Source organism: Pelophylax lessonae, assembly GCF_965119305.1.
Source record: "Pelophylax lessonae genome assembly, chromosome: 5".
NCBI classification, from domain to species: domain Eukaryota; kingdom Metazoa; phylum Chordata; class Amphibia; order Anura; family Ranidae; genus Pelophylax; species Pelophylax lessonae.
In genome coordinates, this window is record NC_138772.1 from 49,626,684 (window position 1) to 49,650,586 (window position 23,903).

Consider the following 23,903-nt stretch of genomic DNA (forward strand, 5'->3'; position numbering starts at 1 on the left):
AAACAGCATATTTAATCCAAACATCAGGAACAATCTGAGTCGGTACCCACTGTCCTTAATGGATGATGGCTGACGAGTTTTGAGGCTTAGCCCCTTCCTCAGAGCCCCGAAGCCTCTAAGCCTCGAAACGCGTCAACCATCATCCATTAACCTTCCTAGTGGTATTCCCGAGTGTGGCTCAGGGCTAATATTCAGTGCCAAAAGCGGTAACCCCGAGCCACACTCGGGATTACCCCAGAATGTTACTCCCCTTCCCCCGCGATCCCCTGCCGTCCTCCCCAGCCTTCCTCCAGCCATCCTCACGCTGTCCTCTCGCTGTGTGCTCGGCTGATGCCGGCACCTTCTTCCGGTTCCCTTCCCTGCGAGCGCCGCATCCCAGAGAGGTGGAATCGGCGGGAGATTAAAGAAAACAAAATGACATGATACAGTGTAATCTGTTAGAATTACAACTTTGTACCATGCCATTTCACCTAGAGGCTTTTCCAGTGCCCTGCCTGTACTTTTTGCGGTACTTTGTGCCTGGAAAATTGATAACGTCCATGGCGTCCAAAAAGCATTCTTTTAGCTCAAAAACGCTTTTGGACGAACTGGAAAACAGCGACGGTGTATCGGAATTATTTGAAGAACTGAGCGATAGCGATTAGTGGGAAAATTCGTCATCAGGTACTAAAAGTGAAAACAGCGACAATTCTGCGACTGAGCTCAGTGATGTGCGGACTTGGTGCTCTATTGACTGCGATACGGATCAGGCAGCGTCCCCAAGATTCCCGTTTACTGGAGCACCTGGTAACGTCAGTTCCTGACGAAACGCGTAGGAGGAGCTTGCGGCACGTCACGCTGTGACCAACGAGGGGACGCGGCGGCCATATTCTCGGCAGGATACCGAATTTTGGGACACTCCGTGATACACGCTTAACACTCCAGTTTACATGTGAGTTGCCACTCTGTTGTTTTATACCATTAAAGTCTCTTGACAATATTACGCTATGGGAGTTGTCCCCCCTTCTTTTCCATACCCATTTGTCTTGAGAGGAGCGGGCTCGATTGGTACGGAAGCCGGTGCAGGACCTGGTTGCTGTTTTGGATCTTATACATGCTGAATATGATCCCTGTGATGAGGATCACTGTGTTGTGGTAAGAGGCCAATCCTATTCCTTGGTGGTGGAATCTCTGCACTGGGCTATTGGAGTTTGGAGTGTCTGTACCTCTTTGGGATCACACATTTTATTTCTGAAGGATTATTAATATCTGAGTTATATGTGTGAACTTCATAAGAATTAATGGACTGTGCGGTTCATCCTACTATCACGTTTTAAGCGCTACACCATCTATTGCTATACATTTTCTGTGATCTGTTGTTTCTGATTCAGGGTCAGGTGTTGGCAGCTATATCAAGTTTTTAAATTCATTTAGCCCCGGTTCACACTTATGCGAGTGCGGGTCGGCTGTGCGGTGCGAGTTTAGCCATACACTTTGTATGGCTAAATTTGCACCGCATTCGCAGCAAACACGCACAGGGACTCTTTTTGGCAGCCGCATCAGGATCGGATCCCACAGCGGTTCACACTTGTGCGATCCGATCCTGTGCGAACTGCAAGATCGCACTGCGATATGCGATCAAACTGGGGGTGTCGTTAAGATTACATTGACACCCCCAGCGTATCGCATATGGCAGTGTGAAGTGCCAGGGGTGCGTGTGCGATGCGGGAACAGGCTGCGGATTCGCAGCCTTCCCGCATCGCATAAGTGTGACCTGGACCTTAATATTTTTATATTTTATATCCATTTGATTCATTTATGCGCAGCAAATTTCCCATTATTACCTTTTATGAAAGTTGACGTTGACCATGACAACCCCTTGGCATTCCTCCAAATATTTCTGACTGATGAGATTATTGAAAAAAAAAGTTACCAAGACAAACCGCTACAAAAAGCAACAATTGGCTACGCATTGGAAGTTTGCAAGATGCAGAAAGTGGGAACCACTGACCAAAGATAAAATTTAGAAATTTCTGGGCCTAATAATTCTTCAGGGAGTGGTGGGGAAACCCCTGCAGAAGTGGTATTGGACAACCAATACATTACTTGCCACTCCATTCTTTGTCATGTCAGAGTACAGATTCTCCCTCGTAATGAAATATCTCCACTTCTAAAACAATGAAGAATTTCATGAAATGTATTATTATTATATTATAATTTATGATTTTGTGTTTCAAACTTTATTATACCTGGGATGTCTACTAGACTCTTGTTTGGACAGATTTAAGTGAGATATTCCTAAGAATTACAGGCCTAAAATATAAAACATATTTCCATGCAAAACAATGTACCGCTTTTATCACAAAAATTCTGACATAATCAGACCGCCAGGGCGGTTAAGGACAGTGGGTACGGACACAGATTGTTCCTGATGTTTGAATTGGATATGCTGTTTTATAACCATTGTTTGTGAGGAGATACTTTTCTCAATTTAATAAAGCCTTTATTGAGGATAATGCGCTAGGCCGGTGCACCCTCTGTTTGTTTTTTGTTTGCAGTACCTTCAGACTACCCCGGGCTTATAGGGCAGCAAGGCCATTTGGGATGCCAAGTGTGAGTACCATGGAATAAGTGGACGGGGGGCTCTGGTTCTGAGCGCAGGAGCAATGTGCTACATCATCGCAATTTTGTTTTGGAACTGTCATTATTGACATGAGACCAAAGGATAATGATTGCTATGCATTACTTATTGGCACTTTATCAGCTTTCCTTTAAGTTTTTTTTTTTTTTTTAAGCAGTATTTAAGTAGAACTTTAGACAAAACCTTTTTTTTTCATATTGGATAGAGTAAGGGAGGGTTATAATCCCTGTCAGGTTTTTTTTTTTTTTTTTTGCCATCTGTGTCCCATTGGGGAGATTTCCCTTCGCTTCCTGTCCCATAGCCAAACAGGAAGTGAGAGGAAATCCCTGCAAAGGAAAGGCATTCCTGGGGGACCCTCAGGTCACCAGAAATAGTGTCCCCATTGGAAGATTTCCCCTCTATTACTTTTCTGGGGACAACCTAACATTTGGGGTTTTCTTTTACTTTCACTTTCAATGATAATGGTAAACAGGACAAATAGAGAGGGTGAATCTCCCTAATGGGGTTACAGACAGCAATAAAAACTGAAAGGTGTTATAATCCCTCTCCCCTCTATCCAAAAAAGTTTTGCCTTTAGTTATACTTTAAACCAAAATTGTAACATATTGCAGTTTACCAATCATTAGATATGGTGGCTGCATTCGTTTGCTTTTTTTAGGCTTTTTTCCCTCTCCTTTCTGGTGATCTGGCCAGTTGTACACCTCCTGTATGAGGCTCGGTGGGTTTACATATATGCGAACTGGATGCATTTTTAACCGTATCCAATTTGCATAACGTGTGAGTGTGACCAGCTATCAATGGAGCCGGTTCACACATGTCCGGGGCGGCTGCGATTTTGAAAAGATTCCGGTGTGTTTTGCAAATTCAGGGAAAAAATTGCACCTGAAACACACCTGAACCAGTGAACAGAAACACGCCGGACTGCAAACTGCAGCCGCAAATACCCAGCCTTAGAGTGCCCTCACTCTGGATGAAGGAGCAACAGAGACACCTTTGGACAGTAGCACTGTCAGTCTGGGGGTGGGGAATGTTAGATGGACTAGCAGATTTAGATACACTAGCAAATTGATGCCAAACACCACCTAATACTGTATAAGCAGTTACAGCAACAATTTTGTTCCTTAGGGGATAAAGGTTTACATTACCAAAAAAAGCGCTGATCATTGTAAGCACCCCTGCCAGTGGTAAATGGTTTGTTCATCCCTCTAGCCGCTACTTCTGCAGTACAGTTTGTTCTGTTAAAAAAACAACAGGCTTAAGCCTCGTACACGCGCAACGAATTTCCGCCGACCGGTCGTCCGTCTTTCGTCCAGAGTGGTGTCTGTTGGTTGGAATGTGCTGTAGACTGCACACGAATTTTCCCGCACAACAGAATTCTACTTCAGAAGTGATGTCATGTGTTGGATTGCTTTCTATGTGTTCTTTCATCTCTGAGCATGCCTAGTCTTGCTCATAAGATTTTTCCCCATCGAAATCTGTACTAATGAGACGAAAATCGGACGTGTTTTGATGGTCGACAAAAATTATATAGCCTGCACACCAGGATTTTTTCGGCCGAAAAGTCGGAGTCGGTTGTCGGAAGCACCATACTAACAAGCCGAAAATCGGCAGATCGGTCGTCGGACAAAAATTCCCATCCAAATTTCTTCTTGTGTGTACGGGGCTTTACTGGCCAAATCACCAGGTGGAAATAAAGGAAAAAGAGTCTAAGTGCCGGTTCACACTTATGCGCTTGCGCTTGCAATGCGAATTTGCAGTGCGAGTTTCCCTTGTGTTTTTCAATAGTACCAGCGCGATTGTAATGAAAATTTTATTGCGTTGATTATGTTAATTAAGCTCAGGAGGGGTGGAGCTGAGGCGAAAATCAAACAAAAAATAAAAATTCGCACATAAGAATTCGCACATATCTGAACTGATAATGCGAGTCCAGACCGATTTACATTGATGTCTATGGAGACTAAATTCGCAACGCAACTCTGTAAACTCGCACAAGACCCTTTTTATCATCGCATCACATTCGCATCTGGATCGCAACGCATAGATGTGAACGAGTGTCACGAATTCAATGAATTTTGTAAATGCATGCGATTGGAGACTATTTAGAACGCATAGCATTCGCAGTACAAGCGCATAAGTGTGAACCGGCACTAAAAAAGAAAACAAATGCAGCCACCACTTCTAAGAATTGGTAAGTTGCAATTTAATCAATGTTTGCTTTTGGGTTTAATACTGATTTAAACATATAAATATTGTATTTTTCCAGAATGCCATGATGGTGACAATTAGGACCCAAAGCTTCCATATGTTCAGAGCACAACTGCAGACATATAGATAAATAGACCACTGAAATACATATGTGAAGTGTTTTACCTGCCATAGGTATTGTTGTTCTGTTCAGCCAGTCTTGTTATCCAGGTGTAAGATTCTGGTACCTTTGGTACCCTTATTGCCCATTTTCCTTTTCATATTGCGTCCCACCTTTTTAGTTAGGTGGAACGCATATACCTTTAAGCCGTATGACATCATCACTGAGCGCCGCTCTGAGCGGCTATTTCAATCGCCGGCTTTCTCTCTCAGGTTGTTCGTTCAAACCGCATGCTTACAAGCCTTGTCTTATGCTGCCGGAGCCTCCAGCTATTCTCTTTACCTGGAACAGACCGGAACCTCGATACTGATCCCGTATCTCGCTACCGGATCACTCCCTCACTACCGGACCCCTCTACTTACTAACCTTACTAGTGATAAGTACCCCACAGGGGATTCCTCCATAACTAACTTACACTATCTACTTCTGCACATTAAGGACTGTTACTATCTATGCATTACTAATTCTATCATCTACACTGTTACATAGATTGCTAGCTCTTGAGTCTACTACCATCTATCCTTGCACTGGGTTAGTCTCTCCTGTATACCATCTGCTGTCCTTACCACCTATTACCATACATGATTACTAACCTATCTGTATCCTACCTATTACCGTCTACTACTCTCCTGAACATTACTATCAAGTGCTTATCATTGCTATCACTGCTTACACCTGTCCCTTCAGCACATCACCTCTATACTGTCATATACATCCTATCACTCCAGGAACATCTTATTGAGTGTGTGTGTATATCTGTATGCTGAAGCAGGTGGGTCCACAGTGATGAGTCTGGAGAGTTGGATCTGGTAATTCAACACATCTCTACATGACTACTGAGTGGAGATTCTGCAGCTGCAAATCCAGCTTACTATAAAAACGCAGGAGCGTTACAGATTGAACAAACCCAAAAAAATGGATTCAGCAGAATTACCCACTCAAGTGATACAATTAACACAAAAAGTAAATACATTAATACTTGCTCTTACTGAAGTAAAAGATGAAAATCAGACTCTGAGACAGCAGATAACCCGTCTTTCACAGCTTACTGCTGCTCAGCCCCCTGAACCTAAAATAAACCCTCCTCTAGTGTTTACAGGTGATCGGAAAAAATTTAGTGAATTCAAAAACGCATGTCAAATGCTTTTTTTGCTAAAACCTCGTACTTACCCTACTGATCAAATTAAAGTCTGTACCACTATCTCATATTTAACGGGTGATCCACGGGCCTGGGCAGACTCTCTCTTTGTGAAAGATGATCCTCTTCTCAACTCCTATACCTTATTTCTAGCGGAACTCGCTAGCTTATATGAAGACCCCAATAGGCAGAGTACTGCTGATATCCAATTGAGGGCTTTAAAACAAGGAAGGAGACCTGTTGAAGACTTTGTAGCAGAGTTCAAAAGATGGACCCTTGATTCAGGGTGGAATGATACATCTCTGCGAACTCAGTTCAGGCTCGGGTTGTCAGAAGCCGTTAAGGAGCCCGAGCGGATTTACCTGGCACTTTAGATGCCTTAATACAACTTAGTATCAACATTGACAGGCAACTGCGAGAAAGAAAGGCTGAGAAAATGGGAATGCCATTGTCCAGTCCTTCTCGGATTTCGGCCGTTGATCCTACTCCTATGGAGGTAGGAACCATACGCCCACCTTTATCGACCACTGAACGAGCCAGGAGAAGATCCAGAAATCTCTGCATGTACTGCGCATCCCCGGATCATTTGATAAGCGTCTGTCCCCTTGTCCGCAAAAAAGAGGGTGAGTGTTCACATGTCTTACTAGGGGGATTAACGACTTCCTTTTCTAATCCCTACCTCTTTGTTCATTTGACATTGCAGTGGGACCAGACTAGGATCACCACCAAGGCTATGATCGACACAGGATCTTGTGGGAACTATATCGATACACGTTTTGTTACTTTAAATAAAATACCTATTATTTCAAAACCTAAACCTGTCTCTGTTAGTTTCATTAACGGTATTCCGTTATCTTCTGGTCCAATCACCAATCAGACACAAGCACTCCTTGTCACTGCTAACGAGTCTCATATGGAGACCACCACTTTTGATGTACTACCTTCACCACATTTTCCCATTATTTTGGGACTTCCCTGGTTACACATACATCAACCAACCATAGATTGGAAAACACAGACTCTAACCTTCCCTTCTCACTATTGCGAGATCACATGTAACCTACCATCTTTTGGAAAGATCCTGTCTGTGGTGTCAGATGAGATTACACCACTATGCTATCAGGATCTGTCCGAAGTCTTCCTTGAGAAAAATGCTCAAGTGTTGCCTCCCCATAGGGACTATGATTGTTCTATCGATCTACTCCCTAATAGCAAATTGCCTTTCGGCCATGTTTATCCTCTTTCACAGGATGAACTTTCTCATCTCAAGGAATACTTGGATGAGAATTTGGCGAAAGGGTTCATCAGACCCTCTACTTCTTCCACAGCTGCAGGACTTTTCTTTGTCCGCAATAAGGATTCAAGTCTTAGGCCTATTATTGACTATAGGCAACTAAATACCATTACGATAAAGGATCGTTATCCTTTACCGCTCATTCCTGAACTCATTGAACAAGTGCGTGGGGCTACTTACTTTTCTAAATTGGACCTAAAAGGGGCATACAACCTAATCCGAATCCGTGACGGAGATGAGTGGAAGACAGCATTCAGAACCAGATACGGATTATTCGAATATCTTGTGATGCCTTTCGGGTTGTGCAATGCTCCCGTAGCTTTTCAAAGATTAATTAAATGACATCTTCAGAGACTTACTTGATGTCTGTGTTGTGGTGTATCTGGACGATATACTTATCTATTCTCGATCTTTGTCTGAACATATAAAACTTGTAAGACTTGTGTTATCCAGATTACTCGCACACAACCTATACGTGAAATTAAAAAAATGCCTATTTCATAAAGAAGAAATACTATGCCTAGGATACATCATATCCAAAACCGGAATCAAGATGGATATGAGCAAGATATCGTGTATTCTGGATTGGCCTATACCAACAACTCGTAAGGCATTACAGCGATTCCTCGGATTTTCAAACTTCTATAGGAAGTTCATCAAGAACTTCTCTGCTATTGTGAGACCTCTCACACAACTTACAAGTATAAAGAAACCATTCAAATGGTCAGAAGAAGCAAATGGAGCTTTCCGCTTGTTAAAATCAAGCTTTACTTCTGCTCCCATACTACGCCATCCAGACCCATCCCTCCAATATATTCTGGAGGTAGATGCGTCAAACATGGCAGTAGGAGCAGTTCTCTCCCAACGACCAACAAATACTTCACCACTCCACCCAGTTGCTTTTTTCTCTAAATCACTAAGCAGCCCAGAGGTGAATTACCCAGTGGGTGAAAAAGAGTTGCTTGCCATAAAACTGGCACTAGAGAATTGGCGACATTTACTTGAAGGTACCCGATTACCAATACTCATATATACAGATCATAAAAATCTTCAATACCTTCAGACTAACAAAACTCTTTCCCACCGGCAGGTACGATGGTCATTATTCTTCCTAAGATTCAACTTCCTAGTGACCTACACACCTGCAGACAAAAACAAAAAAGCGGATGCGCTATCACGATTAACCGAAGATAACTGCGCTGAAGTTCCTTCTATTCCTATAATACCCTATGAACGTATTATTGGTGTTGTTCGTTCCCTGAAGGAAGAGATTTTGCACAGTATAGGATTGGATTCACCTCCACCACAACTAACTACTGATGCAGAAGGCTTCCTCTACTACAACGACAAACTCTACATACCCCCTACTATGCGCACCAAGATCTTGGAATTGTCACATGATGTGCCTATGGCAGGACATATAGGTATGACTAAGACCCTTAATTTGCTTACCAGGCAGTTTTGGTGGCCTGATATGAAGATGTCTGTACAAAAATTTGTTTCTTCATGTGACATCTGTGCAAGGTCCAAAATTGACACTACAAAACCATCTGGTCTACTCTGCAGTCTACCAATACCCCAGGTTCCATGGGAAGTTGTGTCCTTAGACTTTATAGTAGAACTACCACCTTCCAAAGGATTTAATACCATTCTAGTGTCAGTGGACCATCTGACAAAGATGGCACATTTCATTTCTATTCGCAGACTACCTTCATCTAAGCAAACAGCGGAATTACTAATGAAACATGTGTTCAAGTTACATGGAATTCCAATGACTCTTTTATCCGACCGTGGTTCACAGTTCATCTCCAAGTTTTGGCAAGCTCTATGTCACATACTACGGATTGAGCGAAAGCTCACTTCTCCTTACCACCCTCAGACCAACGGACAGACTGAAAGAGTCAACCAGTGCATTGAACAATATCTACGTTGCTACACCTCATACCTACAGGATGATTGGGTGGACCTCCTCCCTCTGGCGGAATTTGCTTATAACAACGCAACCCACAGTACTACTAAGCAAAGTCCGTTCTACTTAAACTATGGGTTTCATCCCACACTTCTTCCACCACGCATCCTACCATCAAGTAACCCAGTAGCCTCGGATTATCTTACCCAAATAAAAGACTCTCTGGGTTTACTTAATACCACCATCTCACACGCTCACAGTCAACAAAAAAGGTACTACGACCTTCGTAGAAGACCTTCTCCTCAATATGCTATTGGGGACCTCGTTTGGCTATCGACGAAAAATTTAAGGTTAAAGATCCCTAGCAAAAAGCTTGGACCTTTATTTCTGGGACCCTTCCCAATTAAGAAACTCATTGGAAAAGCTGCAGTACAACTCACTTTACCGGCAGATCTCAGAATACATCCCATCTTTCATGTGTCGCTACTGAAACCACATGTTCCTAACCAAGGAATAAGGCCTACCATCTTACCTCCACCTCCAATACAAGTTGAAGGCGGAGAAGAATTTGAGATTAGGGAGATTTTGGATTCTCGTATCCACAGAGGAAGACTCCAATATCTCATAAGATGGAAGAACTATGGACCCCAAGACGACACCTGGTTGGATACTTCTGATGTTCACGCACCTAGGCTTATACGAAGGTTTCACTCTAAATACCCGGAGAAACCAGTTCTATAGGCCTTCCGGAGCCGGCCTTAAGGGGGGGGGGGGGGTACTGTAAGATTCTGGTACCTTTGGTACCCTTATTGCCCATTTTCCTTTTCACATTGCGTCCCACCTTTTTAGTTAGGTGGAACGCATATACCTTTAAGCCGTATGACATCATCACTGAGCGCCGCTCTGAGCGGCTATTTCAATCGCCGGCTTTCTCTCTCAGGTTGTTCGTTCAAACCGCATGCTTACAAGCCTTGTCTTATGCTGCCGGAGCCTCCAGCTATTCTCTTTACCTGGAACAGACCGGAACCTCGATACTGATCCCGTATCTCGCTACCGGATCACTCCCTCACTACCGGACCCCTCTACTTACTAACCTTACTAGTGATAAGTACCCCACAGGGGATTCCTCCATAACTAACTTACACTATCTACTTCTGCACATTAAGGACTGTTACTATCTATGCATTACTAATTCTATCATCTGCACTGTTACATAGATTGCTAGCTCTTGAGTCTACTACCATCTATCCTTGCACTGGGTTAGTCTCTCCTGTATATCATCTGCTGTCCTTACCACCTATTACCATACATGATTACTAACCTATCTGTATCCTACCTATTACCGTCTACTACTCTCCTGAACATTACTATCAAGTGCTTATCATTGCTATCACTGCTCACACCTGTCCCTTCAGCACATCACCTCTATACTGTCATATACATCCTATCACTCCAGGAACATCTTATTGAGTGTGTGTATATCTGTATGCTGAAGCAGGCGGGTCCACAGTGATGAGTCTGGAGAGTTGGATCTGGTAATTCAACACATCTCTACATGACTACTGAGTGGAGATTCTGCAGCTGCAAATCCAGCTTACTATAAAAACGCAGGAGCGTTACACCAGGCACCCATGTCAGGCAGTGTCTCAGTCTTGGATCTCCACAGCAGTTTAAGTGGTTGTAAAGCTAAAAGTTTTTTAACCTTAATACATTCTATGCAATAAGGCAGTGGTCTCCAAACTGTTGCCCAGGGGGGCCAGATGCGGCCCATTGCTTGTCTTTAGCCAACCCTTGATATGAGACACTATTCCTCCCATTGACACCCACAACTAGGCATAATTCCTACCAGTGACAACAAAAATGGGGCACTGTTCCTCCCCCTAATATCAATGTTGGGGCACTGTTTACTCCCACTGACGCCAGGACAATTTCTAGCCTCACTGGCCACAGTCCGGCCCTCCTAAAGTCTAAAGGTCAGTAAACTGGCCCTTTTCTTAGAAAGTTTGAAGACCCTCTGTAATAAGGTACAAAATTTTCTGTGGTCTGCTCTCCCCCCAGCCCCTATATACCTACCTAAGCCTGATCTCGATCCATCGATGTGCATGAGAGCAGCTGTTCTCCTGGCTCTCTCCCTCCTCATTGGCTCAGAGACAGCAGCAGGAGCAATTGGCTAATGCGCCCGTCAATCACAGAGGAGGGAGCAGGGGGCGAGCCCGTCAATAGACACACAGAGCGCGTCTCAGGAGCAATTGGCTAATGCGCCCATCAATCACAGAGGAGGGAGCGGGGAAAGGGCCGTCAATAGACACACAGAGCGCATCTCGGGAGCAATTGGCTAATGCACCCGTCAATCACAGAGGAGGAAGCGGGGAGCAAGCCCGTCAACAGACACAGAGAGCGCATCTCAGGAGCAATTGGCTAATGCGCCCGTCAATCACGGAGGAGGGAGCAGGGAGCGAGCACGTCAATAGACACACAGAGCGCATCTCAGGAGCAATTGGCTAATGTGCCCGTCAATCACAGAGGAGGGAGCAGGGGGCGAGCCCGTCAATAGACACACAGAGCGCATCTCAGGAGCAATTGGCTAATGTGCCCATCAATCACAGAGGAGGGAGCAGGGGACGAGCCCGTCAATAGACACACAGAGCGCATCTCAGGAGCAATTGGCTAATGCGCCCATCAATCACAGAGGAGGGAGCAGGGGACGAGCCCGTCAATAGACACACAGAGCGCATCTCAGGGGCAATTGGCTAATGCGCCCGTCAATCACAGAGGAGGGAGCAGGGGGCGAGCCCGTCAATAGACACACAGAGCGTATCTCAGGAGCAATTGGCTAATGCGCCCATCAATCACAGAGGAGGGAGCGGGGAAAAGACCGTCAATAGACACACAGAGCGCATCTCAGGAGCAAGTCCATATGAGTTCCCAAAAAGCAAACGGCTCGCTATGGGGGCACTTGGCAGAGGGGAGGGGCCATGAATGCCAGTGGGGGACCCGAAAAGAGGAAGGTCTAGGCTGCTCTGTGCAAAACCATTACACAGAGCAGGTAAGTATGACGTGTTTATAATTTTTTTATAAAATAAAAAATCTTGGGTTTACAGTCACTTTAAGAAATACTTTCTGGTCCAGGACCTGCCCTAACTTTTGAATGGATAAGCATCAGCACAGTGATGAGGTCGTCTCTGTGTTCTCCTCTTCTGTAGCACATTGACAGTGTTAGACTGACTGCACAGTGCAAACTTTACAGTCCTGATCAACCTGTAATTCCATATACACAGCACTCAGGCTTGGAGAGGGAGGATCAGCATGGTCCAGAGTGCTGTATGTCCAGCATTATAGTCAGATGATACCTGGACAGACAATATGTGCTCATTTTTGCTTGACACACATAGGGCAGCCCATTCAGTTCAATGTGTATTTATACAGCGAGGAAAATAATTATTTGATGCCATGCAGATTTTGTAAGTTTGCCCACTTACAAAGAAATGAAGGGTCTATCATTTTTTATCATAGGTGTATTTCAAAAGATAGAGACAGAATATCAACCAAAAGCCTAGAAAAAAACACACGATACAAATATTATAAATTGAGTTGCAGTTCAGTGAGTAAAATAAGTATTTGTTCCCCAAGCAAAACATGACTTCATACTTGGTGGAGAAATCCTTGTTGGCAAGCACAGAGGTAAGACCTTTCTTGTAGTTGGTTACCAGGTTTGCACACATCTCAGGAGGGATTTTGGTCCACTCTTCTTTACAGATCTTCTCTAAATCCTTAAGGTTTCTTGGCTGTCACTTGGCAAATTAAAGTTTCAGCTCCCTCCATAAATTGTCTATGGGATTAGGGTCTGGAGACTAGCTAGGCCACTCCATTACCCTACTGTGCTTCTTCTTGAGCCACTCTCCTTTGTTACCTTGAAGGAAAGTTTTGGGTGATTGTCATGCTGGAAGACCCATTCATGACCCATCTTCAGTGTTCTGGCTGAGGGAAGAAGGTTCTCATCCAAGATTTTACAATACATGGCCCCGTCCCCTCAATGCGGCAGTGGCGGAGCCAGAGGGTTAGCTGGGGTGGCAATTGCCACCCCAGACAACGTCCTTGCCACCCCTGTTGCCACCCTGATCCTGGGCGGGTGCATGGCAGCGGAGGAATCACAGGGGATCGCTATGAGAGCTCAGAGCTGCGGAGTGGAGGGACTCGGGAGGCGGATGGAGAGCTGGTAGGCAGAGGGAGGGAGGACTCGAACCTCAAATACCCATTGGCTGGGGAGGCAGCAGGAGGCGGTGCAGCCTAAATCTTGCAGGCTGCACCGCCTCCTGCTACTTACACAGCCAATGGGTGCATCGGAAGCGCTGTCTGTCTGTCAGATTTGTGTGGCAGATTTTTTTTATGGGGCTAATAAGCCACAACAGCAAGCCAAGTGTTTGGCTTATGGTTGTGGCATGACCCCATTGACCTGGATAGCCAAATTTCACATAGGCTTAACATAAACCATCGCAGCTGTGGCACATGTAGAGGGGTTCCAGCTGTGATCTAGATTTCGAGTTGCCTGTTTCTACCATCCCCTGGCCGCTCAGAAAAAAGTCTTAAATGGGCAAAATTATCTGAAAAAAACTGACCCTTTAACTACTTCAGCTCCCCCTTAATGACCAGACCATTTTCTGCGATACGGCACTGCATTGCTTTAACTGACAATTGTGAGGTTGTGCGACGCTGTACCCAAATACAACTTATTATTATTGACCCCCCAAAATAATACCTTGCCACCCCTTTGCCACCCCTGTTTTAAAAGTCTAGCTCCGCCACTGCTGAATGCGGCAAAGTCAGCTTGTACATTTAGCAGAGAAACAGCCCCAAATCATCATGTTTCCACCTCTATAGGGGATGGTGTTCTTAGGGTCATCATTTTATTTCCTTCAAACACGGCGAGTCAAGTTTATGCCAAAGAGCTCCATATTGGTCTCATCTGACCACAGCACTTTCTCCCAATCCTTTTTTAATCAATTAAATGTTTATTTGCATACTTCAGATGCACCTGTACATGTGCCTTCTTGAGGAGGGGGCCTTGCGGGCGCTGCAGGATTTCAATCCATGGCGGCGTATTGGGTTATCAATGGTTTGTTTGGTGACTGAGGTCCCAACTGCCTTGAGATCATTCACAGGCTCCTCCCGTGTAGTTCTGGGATGATCCCTCACTTTTCTCATGATCATCTTTACCCCATGAGGCGAAATCTTGCATGGAGCTCCAGACTGAGGGCAATTGATGGTTATTTTGTATTTCTTCCATTTGAGAATAATCGCTCCAACAGTTGTCTCTTTCTCACCAAGCTTCTTGCTGATGGTCTTTGATCCATTCCAGCCTTGTGCAGGTCTACAATCTTGTCCCCGATGTCTTTTGACAACTCTTTGGTCTTACCCATGATGCTGAGGTTTTAATGGAAGATTCTGAGGACAGGTGTATTTTTTACACATAACGAGTTGTCATTAGGAGTAACTTCTTAAGCCCATGTTCACATTGAGCTGATTTGACATGTCAAATCCGAGCCTATTGCCGGCAATGGCACCATCCAAAACGTTTCTGCACTAATTTTGGTGACTTCAGGGGTCAAATCGCCACTGAAGTCGGACTGAAAATGCCAGTTTGAGATCGTGCGAGTTCAGCTGAACTCACATGATTTCAAACCCGCACTCAATGTGAACCCAGAGATGTATAGTAACTAAGTAGAACTACTTCACTACTGTACTTAAGTACCGAAAGGCGGTATCTGTACTTTCCTAGAGTAGAATTTTTTTCACCTACTTCCACTTTTACTTCACTACATTTTTTCAATGATTTCAATACTTCTACTCCGATATTTGTTTTTGTGCTGCATAGTTACTCGTTACAATTATAAAAATTACCACTGCCAGAACAGTAGATGGCAGGTTTCATGAAGCTCAAAACATGTGTATTATCAGTGCATACGAAATTAATGCTACTGTATGTATAAATAAAAGCTGAATTTGAAATAATAAAAAACAATATGATGTTCAAACTTTTGACTTCTTTAATAACTACATAACACAGTACTTGTACTTTTACTTTCAGTACTTGAGTAGCAATTTTTTTTTTCAAAACTACTGGTACTTTTACTTTCAGTACTTGAGTAGCAAAATTTAAAAAAAAAAAAACTACTTGCAATACTTAAGTACAAAAAATGTTGAATACTTTAGTACTTCTACTCAAGTCACTTTTTGATCGAGCACTTCCACTTCTACTCAAGTTGCTTTTTGATCGAGCACTTCCACTTCTACTCAAGTCACTTTTTGATCGAGCACTTCCACTTCTACTCAAGTCACTTTTTGATCGAGCACTTCCACTTCTACTCAAGTCACTTTTTGATCGAGCACTTCCACTTCTACTCAAGTATGGGTTTTGAGTACTTTATACAACTCTTTGTAAACCTACACAAAAATGACAGGACTAATCTGTGTACCACATGAGCACATACTGTAGCCAGTCTGTGGGAGCCACAATTATTGTTGGTTGGTAGAGGATCGAATCCTTTTTTTAGTCACTGAACTGCAACTCAATTTATAACATTTGCATACCTCCCAACTTTTTGAGATGGGAAAGAGGGACACCGATTAGCAAACATATGTAGTCATAGGACACACCCCCTGCCACACCCTCTTAATAGAGAATTATACCAAAAAATGATTTTACCAATACTATTCCTTTATATTGGCTTTTGAATTTGTCATATACAGCAATTTAGAAATGAGCTTTTAGCTATTTAGCAATTTAGAAGGTTTAGCATTGGGAAACACTTTTTGAAAAATAAAAAAGTGCATTTTACATACAACTATATAAATCAGTCCAAAATGAGGGACAAATGAGGAGGAAAGAGGGACAGAGGGACTTTATTCCAAATCAGGGACAGTTGGGAGCTATGCATTTGTTTTATGTGTTTTTTCTGGATTTTTGGTTGATATTCTATCTCTATCATTTAAAGTACACCTATCATATAAATTATAGACCCTCCAAGTGGGCAAAGTTACAAAATTAATTATTTTCCCCACTGTATATATTGTATATATAGTAGATATGTATATAGATATATTGTTTCATATATATATATATATATATATATATATATATATGCGTATATATATATATATAAATATATATATAGTGTATATTCTTATCACAGTCTTCTATGTATGTCTTATAACAGATTTCCCCCTCCCATACCAAGCTGAGTTCTTTATTAAAAACATGAATGTGGAGGAGATGCTGGCCAGCGAGGTTCTGGGGGATTTCCTGGGAGCGGTAAAAAATGTTTGGCAGCCCGATCGCCTGAACGCAATAAACATCACCTCTGCGCTGGACAGGGGGGGCCGAGTGCCTCTACCCATCAATGACATGAAAGAGGGGTAAGCTGATTTTGACTGAACTCCTTCCATTCTGATTCTCAGTAGGTCCCTAAAGATAAAGTGGACCTGTCATTAACAAAATACCTTATGTTACAATTTACAGTTGTAATTTGTCTAAAAAAAAAAAAAAAGCTCCGCCATTTATAATTTCAAGGCACTCCTTGAACTTCAATTTAAAGTGACCCTGTCATGAGAAGAGTATGTTGGCTGCCATTGATGGGCCTCGTTTCAAAATGCTTGTGGCCTGGCTCTGTCTAGTTTTCACACTTGTGAGTCCCAGACCTGAAATAAGCATGCTGTAAGTGAGTGTCAGACAACAATTATTAAAGCTGAACTCCAGCAAAACAGATAAATACACATATGACGTACAGTACATTCTGTATATGGGAGTTGTTTTACCTGCCAAAGGATTTGTTTGTCCATGCAGTCCAGAAATTTTTACAGCTCTGCCACACAGCACAGCTCTATTTATCAGGGGAGGAGACCTGACTTTTTTTTCTCAGTTTCACTTTCACTTACAAGCCAGGGGAAAAAGAAGCAGGGCTCTAACTAGGAAAGTGGCAAGGTCTGCACCCTATTAGACATTATTTCTCTTTTGGAGTATGACTTTTTTCTTGCAGTTGATGTCCTAAATCTAAATAAAAGGTGCAATCAGCGCAATCTTAACAATAATAAATAAATATCTACAGAATCTATAAAGTGCATATATACAGTGCCTGGCGAAAGTATTCGGCCCCCTTGAACTTTTCGACCTTTTGCCACATTTCAGGCTTCAAACATAAAGATGTAATTTTTTTGTGAAGAATCAACAACAAGTGGGACACAATCATGAAGTGGAACGGAATTTGTTGGATATTTCAAACTTTGTTAACAAATAAAAAACTGAAAGATTGGGCGTGCAAAATTATTCAGCCCCTTTACTTTCAGTGCAGCAAACTCGCTCCAGAAGTTCAGTGAGGATCTCCGAATGTAATACAAGGAGTGACCAGCGCTATGAAGTTGCAATAAATATAAAAAGGGTATTATACCAATTGGGTGTAAGCTGTCACCAACCGACCCCTGGAGTGCAAGGGTGAGAAAGGAAATAATAGTGCGTGAAGGCTGGTTACGGGCGCTACCTATAAACGTGGCTCACAAACCGTGAGACTGGGTGAAGTACTGTGCCAATATAAAAGTGCTGAAAAATGAGCTTAGCTCACAGTGCTGCCCAATTCATATAAAATGTGAGAGAAAGTAATGCGATAATCAGAGGTGCTTTAGAAGTTGATTTATTAAAAGGGTGCAGATTATAAACATAAAAGAGTGCACAATTTATAAACAGTAACTTAGGACAAAATCTTGCAAGGATGGTGAAAAAATCCTCCAAATAAATGGTGAACTAAAGACTTAGTGATGGTGAACCAATGTGTTTGCTAATGTCACCAACAAAAAATATAGAGTGACCTGTGTCAACAGGGACCAAAGCTTCAGTCCCTAAGTGCCAGGTGTAAAGCAAAAAAAATTAATTGAATAAAAAACGTAAAAATAAATAAAATAAAACGTATATTAACAGAATCAGTGTGCACATCCGTATGGAGCCACTAGATGGCGCACTTTAAATACGACCTGTATTGGGCCAATAGGATGTTGCAAAGCTGGGGCTTGTATTCCGCTTCTGAAGGGCTCTTGTAGATCTAAATGCTCCGACAGAGATACAACCCCATGGTTTGTGAGAATCCCAAGGCAAAAATGTGAAAAAACAGTGTAAACTCACTGGTTAGCTGATCAGGATCAGAGGTGGTTCGCGCCGGGAAGCTTCCGCGTACCACGGCCCTAGACTCCGTACCCAGAAGTGACGTTGCAGACTCCGCCCTACGCGTTTCATCAGAGGGACGTCTACTGGAGATTTTTTCAGTTTTTTATTTGTTAAAAAAGTTTGAAATATCCAATAAATTTCATTCCACTTCATGATTGTGTCCCACTTGTTTTTGGTTCTTCACAAAAAATTACAGTTTTATATCTTTATGTTTGAAGCCTGAAATGTGGCAAAAGGTCGAAAAGTTCAAGGGGGCCGAACAGAGGCGTAACTAGAACCTTCAGGGCCCTGATGCAAGAAACCATGAAGGGCCCCCCTGGCCGGGGCCCTTACCTTCAAGCCCAGGGCTCTTCCCACTAATCCTAGTGCTCTTTACACTCGTTGCATGGCCTTTTATTATGGTCCTGCAGCAGGATTCTTTCACAAGTTCTGCAGTGGGCCCCCTTCCTGCAATCTTGGGGCCTCCCCACAGTGGTGCAATGCCAGGGTCCGGTCGCAAGTGTGACCTTTGCGATCCTGGAAGTTCAACCACTGGTTTGCTACCGGGCCCCCTGGAGCATGGGGCCCGGTAGCGATTGCAACCCCTGCAACCCCTGTAGTTACGCCCCTGGGGCCGAATACTTTCGACAGGCACTGTTTATATATATATATATATATATATATATATATATATATATATATATATATATACTGTATAAATCTGTGCACAGATTGTCTAAGGCTCCACCCCTACTGTTGAAGTCAATGCTGACGTAACGAGTATAGGGGGCGGAGTCTGTTTGTCCAGTTCAGATTGTGGCCATGAGATCTTTTGGATGCCTGTAAAGCTCGCACAGCTGCTTGTGTCTTCTTTGTGAGTACACATCTTTTTAATAAACTTTATGGTGATTCTTAATTCAAGGAGAGCACTAGATATTTTGTCTGCCTTATATGTGGCCCATTATCATTTATCTGAGAGAGTGATCTGAGGGATTAGAGCCAGAGATCTACACCTGATTGGAATTATGCCCACTGGGGAACTGCCTAGTCTGACCCGCTGGTGAAACAGGGATCAGATAATGAGGTGAGAGGCTCATCTGCAAGGGTGGTGGAGAAGCACAGAGCACTTTGTGTTTGCGGATTTTGCACTGAAGTATCACGTACGCGGAATTGTCACTATATTATATGTGTTTATATGTGCCCCCTCCCCCGCTGTTAATGCATGCCATGGAATGGGTTTGCTACCCTGTGTCCATTCTCTGTCCCCTTGCTCCGCTGTGCCCAGGGCAGCTGCCCCTCCTGCCCATTCTTGGTCCCCGCCCTTGTCATTAGAATAGTTTGGCAAACATTTCCACTCCCTTCCTACAAACAGAACATGACATTGTTTTTCTCAGCACAAGTCTCGTGTATATTTTCTGTACATTTATTTGCTCCCCCCTTTCCTGTGTCCCCTGCCTGTTCCAGCTATAAAAAGAAGGGGTGACTCACTTTTTTCTTCTAACATGTAATGAAGGCAGTCATGCATTAATAACGCCTAAATAGTTACTTTCACGGAAGCCTGAGATGCTGTTATTAGGGAAAAGGAAAATTACACGACTTCTTGACAGCTCAGCCTGCTTGTTGGAGATCAACAACTTTTTTTTTTTTTTTTTTTAGGCATTATATCACATTTTGGTATTGTTTCCTTTATTTATTATGGTGAGAGATAAGCCAATCTGCCAAAATTAGATTTAACGTGGTATTAACCACTTAAGTCCCGGAGGATTTGGCTGCTTAATGACCAGGCCCTATTTTGCGATTCGGCACTGCGTGAATTTAACGGACAATTGCGCAGTCGTGTGTCGCTGTGCCCAAATTAAATTGACGTCCTTTTTTTCCCACAAACAGAGCTTTCTGTTGGTGGTATTTCATCACCTGTGCGGTTTTTTTTTTTTGAGCTATAAACAAAAAAATTGCGGCAATTTTGAAAAAATAACAATATTTTTCACATTTTTTTATATGAAATTCTCAAAGAAAAATGTAAAAATCAAAATTTAACATTTTAGGCCAATTTGTTTTCTGATACATATTTTTGGTAAAAAAAAATTCGCAATAAGTGTATTTTAATTGGTTTGCGCAAAAGTTATCACGTTTACTAACTACGGGAAAGATTTATGTTATTTTTATTGTTTTTTTTTTTTTAACGAGTAATGGTAGCGATCTGCGTTTTTTTTTTTGGGACTGCGACATTGTGGCGGACAGATCGGACCCCTGACTGACATTTTTGACACTTTTGGGGGTACCAGTGACATTTCTACAGTAATCAGTGCTATAAATATGCACTGTTACTGTAAAAATGACACTGGCAGGGAAGGGGCTAACTTTATTGGTGATCAAGGGGTTAAGTGTGTCCCTAGGGGCATGATTCTAACTGTTAGGGGTGTGGCTAGTGAAGTAATCACAGAGACATACGATCCTACATAGCAGGATCGCATAGCCTCTGTCATTACTTCAGTGAGAATGACAGATGGCTGTGTTTACATTAGCTTTCTCCCTCTCCTGTGGGAGATCGCGAGTGGCCGGCGGACATCGGAGCTGCCGGTCACACGCGCTGGCTAGGCAGGGAACGAGCGGGGGCGGGAGCGGGGGCTCGTGGGCGAGCGACATACCCCTACGTCACTTTGCCTGTAGGGGGCTGACTGCCGCAGTATATAGTCGTGCGGCGGTCGGCAAGTGGTTAAAGTGTTACTAAACCCAGGAGCTTGCACTCACTATATCTGCTCTCCCACAGTACACAGAACATGGAAATGCAATTATTTTAGTAAATATAAACTGCTAAATACCTTTCTTATCAGCAGTATATAGCAGTCTTGTGACTTCTATCAGTGTCTGGTTATAGCTTGTAGGAGGAATTTTCATTCTCCTCTGACTGACCTATGAGGCTGCAGGACTCCTGACGCTCTTTCTGGACAGTGCTTATTGACCATGTGCCAATCACATGCACCCTCCCCAAAAAAAAAAAAACTTTATAGCAATACACACCAAACTGAGCATGTGCAGAGTGCCCCCAATGCTCTGTACTATCAGGAGATGTATTGGGGACACTTGAAGAAGAAGGGGAGGATCAGAGAAGACAGCATCAAACAGCCTTTTTACACAATACGCAGGATTAACCCCTTAGGTGCCACAGTGAGTATAACGAGCATGCTTTACATATACAGATTGATTTTACTGTTGTGGGTTTAGTAACACTTTTTTCAACCCAAAACTTAAAATGTAATATATTGGAACATATCAATTATTAGATGTGGTGGCTGCATTCATTTTCTATGGCTTTCCCCATGTTTTCACCTGGTGATCTGGCCATTAACACACCTCCTGTATTAGTAAGACACAACTCTGGAGGAATGAGAACAGGAGGCACAGCAGGCAGCATCATTGTCAGTCAGGGGGTAGTGTTAAATGCAGGGCTTTTTTTCAGCGGGAACACGGGGAACGCAGTTCCGGCACCTCCAGCACTAAATGTATGTAATGGCAAGGGGTGCTGGGCTTTACTACGGGTGTCTTTTGATTCTGGCTGGTGGGAGATCTATTGTTGCTGGAGGTGATATATTTTTGCAGGGGGGGGGGGGTTATTGTTGCCGGGGAGGTCTACTGTGTCTCCTGGGGACCTATTGTCTCCAGAAGGGATCTATTTTTACAGAGGGGGTCTATTGTTGCTGGGGTTGGTCTTATGTTGCTTGGGGGGGTCAGTTGTTGCTGAGAGGGATCTACTGTTGAGGGACAACTTATATTGTAAATGGCTGCTGGAGGGTCTATTGATGCTGTCTGTGGGGAGATCTGTTGTTGCTGCTGAGGGTCTATTGTTGTCTGGGGGTATTTTGTTGTGGCTGGTCCATTGTTGCTGCTGGGATCTACTGTTTCTAGGGGGTCCTTTGTTGTTATTTTACTGCTTTTCTTGTTATCATTAACAAATCCCATACAAATTACTTAGTACCACAAATGATACTTGATTCTGTATTCTCTAAAAGGGGCAGTACTGGGAGGTGGGTAGAGGGTGGAACCTAGGAACGGTGCTCGGAGGTAGGTAGGGGGTGGAGACAAGGGGTAACCCCGAAAGTGGGAGTTCCTGCACCTATTCTCTGAGAAAAAAAGCCCTGGTTAAATGTATTGGAAGATTTAATTACACCAACAAATAGAAGCCATACTAGTAATATACTATAATCATAAATAAATAAAAAAAAAATAACAAATAAATAATAACTATAAATAATCCGTTGTAGCAAACAGTTTTTTTTTTTTTTTTAGGGATAAAGGTTTTGCCCGAATAAATAAAAGCTGATTATTTTATTCACCCCTGCCAGTGGTAAATAGTTTGTCTCATCCATGTAAACTGATACATTCTGCTGGAGAGTCTGTAAAAAAAACAACAGACTTGTCGGCTGGATCACCAAATAAAAAGAGTAAAAAGAAAGCCTTAAAAGAAAATGAATGCAGCCACCACATCTAAGAATTGGAAAGCTGCAATATAATAAATGTTAGAATAAAAGGAGAAGTGGCGGCACAACCATAAACTTATTACCACTTTAACCCACATTTTTTTATTCCAAAACAAAGTGTGAAAACTAAAATTAGAATTGCATTGAAGGCAATAGGATCCATGTTTGATGGTCAGTTGTGGCCCGTTGGAGGGCTGCTGAAAACGTTATTGTCAAGAAAATGGCATGCATACTTGCCAACTGTCCCTTTTTTCCAGGGACAGTCCCTGGAAATAGGAGCCTTTCCCAGGTAATTTATATTGTCCCTGGAAGCGCCTGTTAATCAGGCTGCCCATAAATGTTATGCAGAAGTAGTGCAACTGAATGGGAGAGTTATTCCAACTCTGCTACTGTGGCCTTAAATTTGAAATTCCCTTTGTTAATCTCCTGTAATTCTCTCTATATTGAGTAGACTCTATAATCTGATAAGTAGGCGAGATTAATTATGCAGAGTGGGCGGAGCTTCAGGGAAATGGGTGTGGTAATTGATAGCTGTGCTGCAAAGTGTCCCTGGAAATTTTTTTTAAATGTTGGCAACTATGGGCTTGGGGAATGAAAAAAAAAAGGGTATAGTTTGTGGAGGGTGTGATAGGGACACTGTCAGATCCCATTGCTGCCACCAGAATGTGGTGTATGAGTTTATTACACACTCAGCTTCACTGTGTGCAGAGATCTTTCTGCTCTAAGGGCCAGCAGACTGGGAATGAATAACACTGGGGCAGAATACCCGAGCTGTTACTCCTTTACACTAGGATTGCACCAATACCGGTATTGGTGCCAATACTGAGCATTCGCGCGAATGCTCATGCAAATGCACTGATGCCTGAAACCGATACAAAATGAATGTGCTAAATCACACTGCAAAGAATCACA

At 43.1% G+C, this 23,903-nt stretch overlaps 1 protein-coding gene across 3 annotated transcripts in view; it reads left to right on the plus strand.

The window, feature by feature from the left end:
- The window catches only part of SGCE (sarcoglycan epsilon), a 116,974-nt gene that overhangs the window by 56,698 nt on the left and 36,373 nt on the right, over positions 1-23,903 (plus strand). For all 3 annotated transcript variants that reach the window (XM_082259087.1, XM_082259089.1, XM_082259088.1), the window contains exon 5: positions 16,541-16,739. In XM_082259087.1, the coding sequence (XP_082115213.1) occupies positions 16,541-16,739 (199 nt within the window). The remainder of the gene's footprint in view (positions 1-16,540; positions 16,740-23,903) is intronic.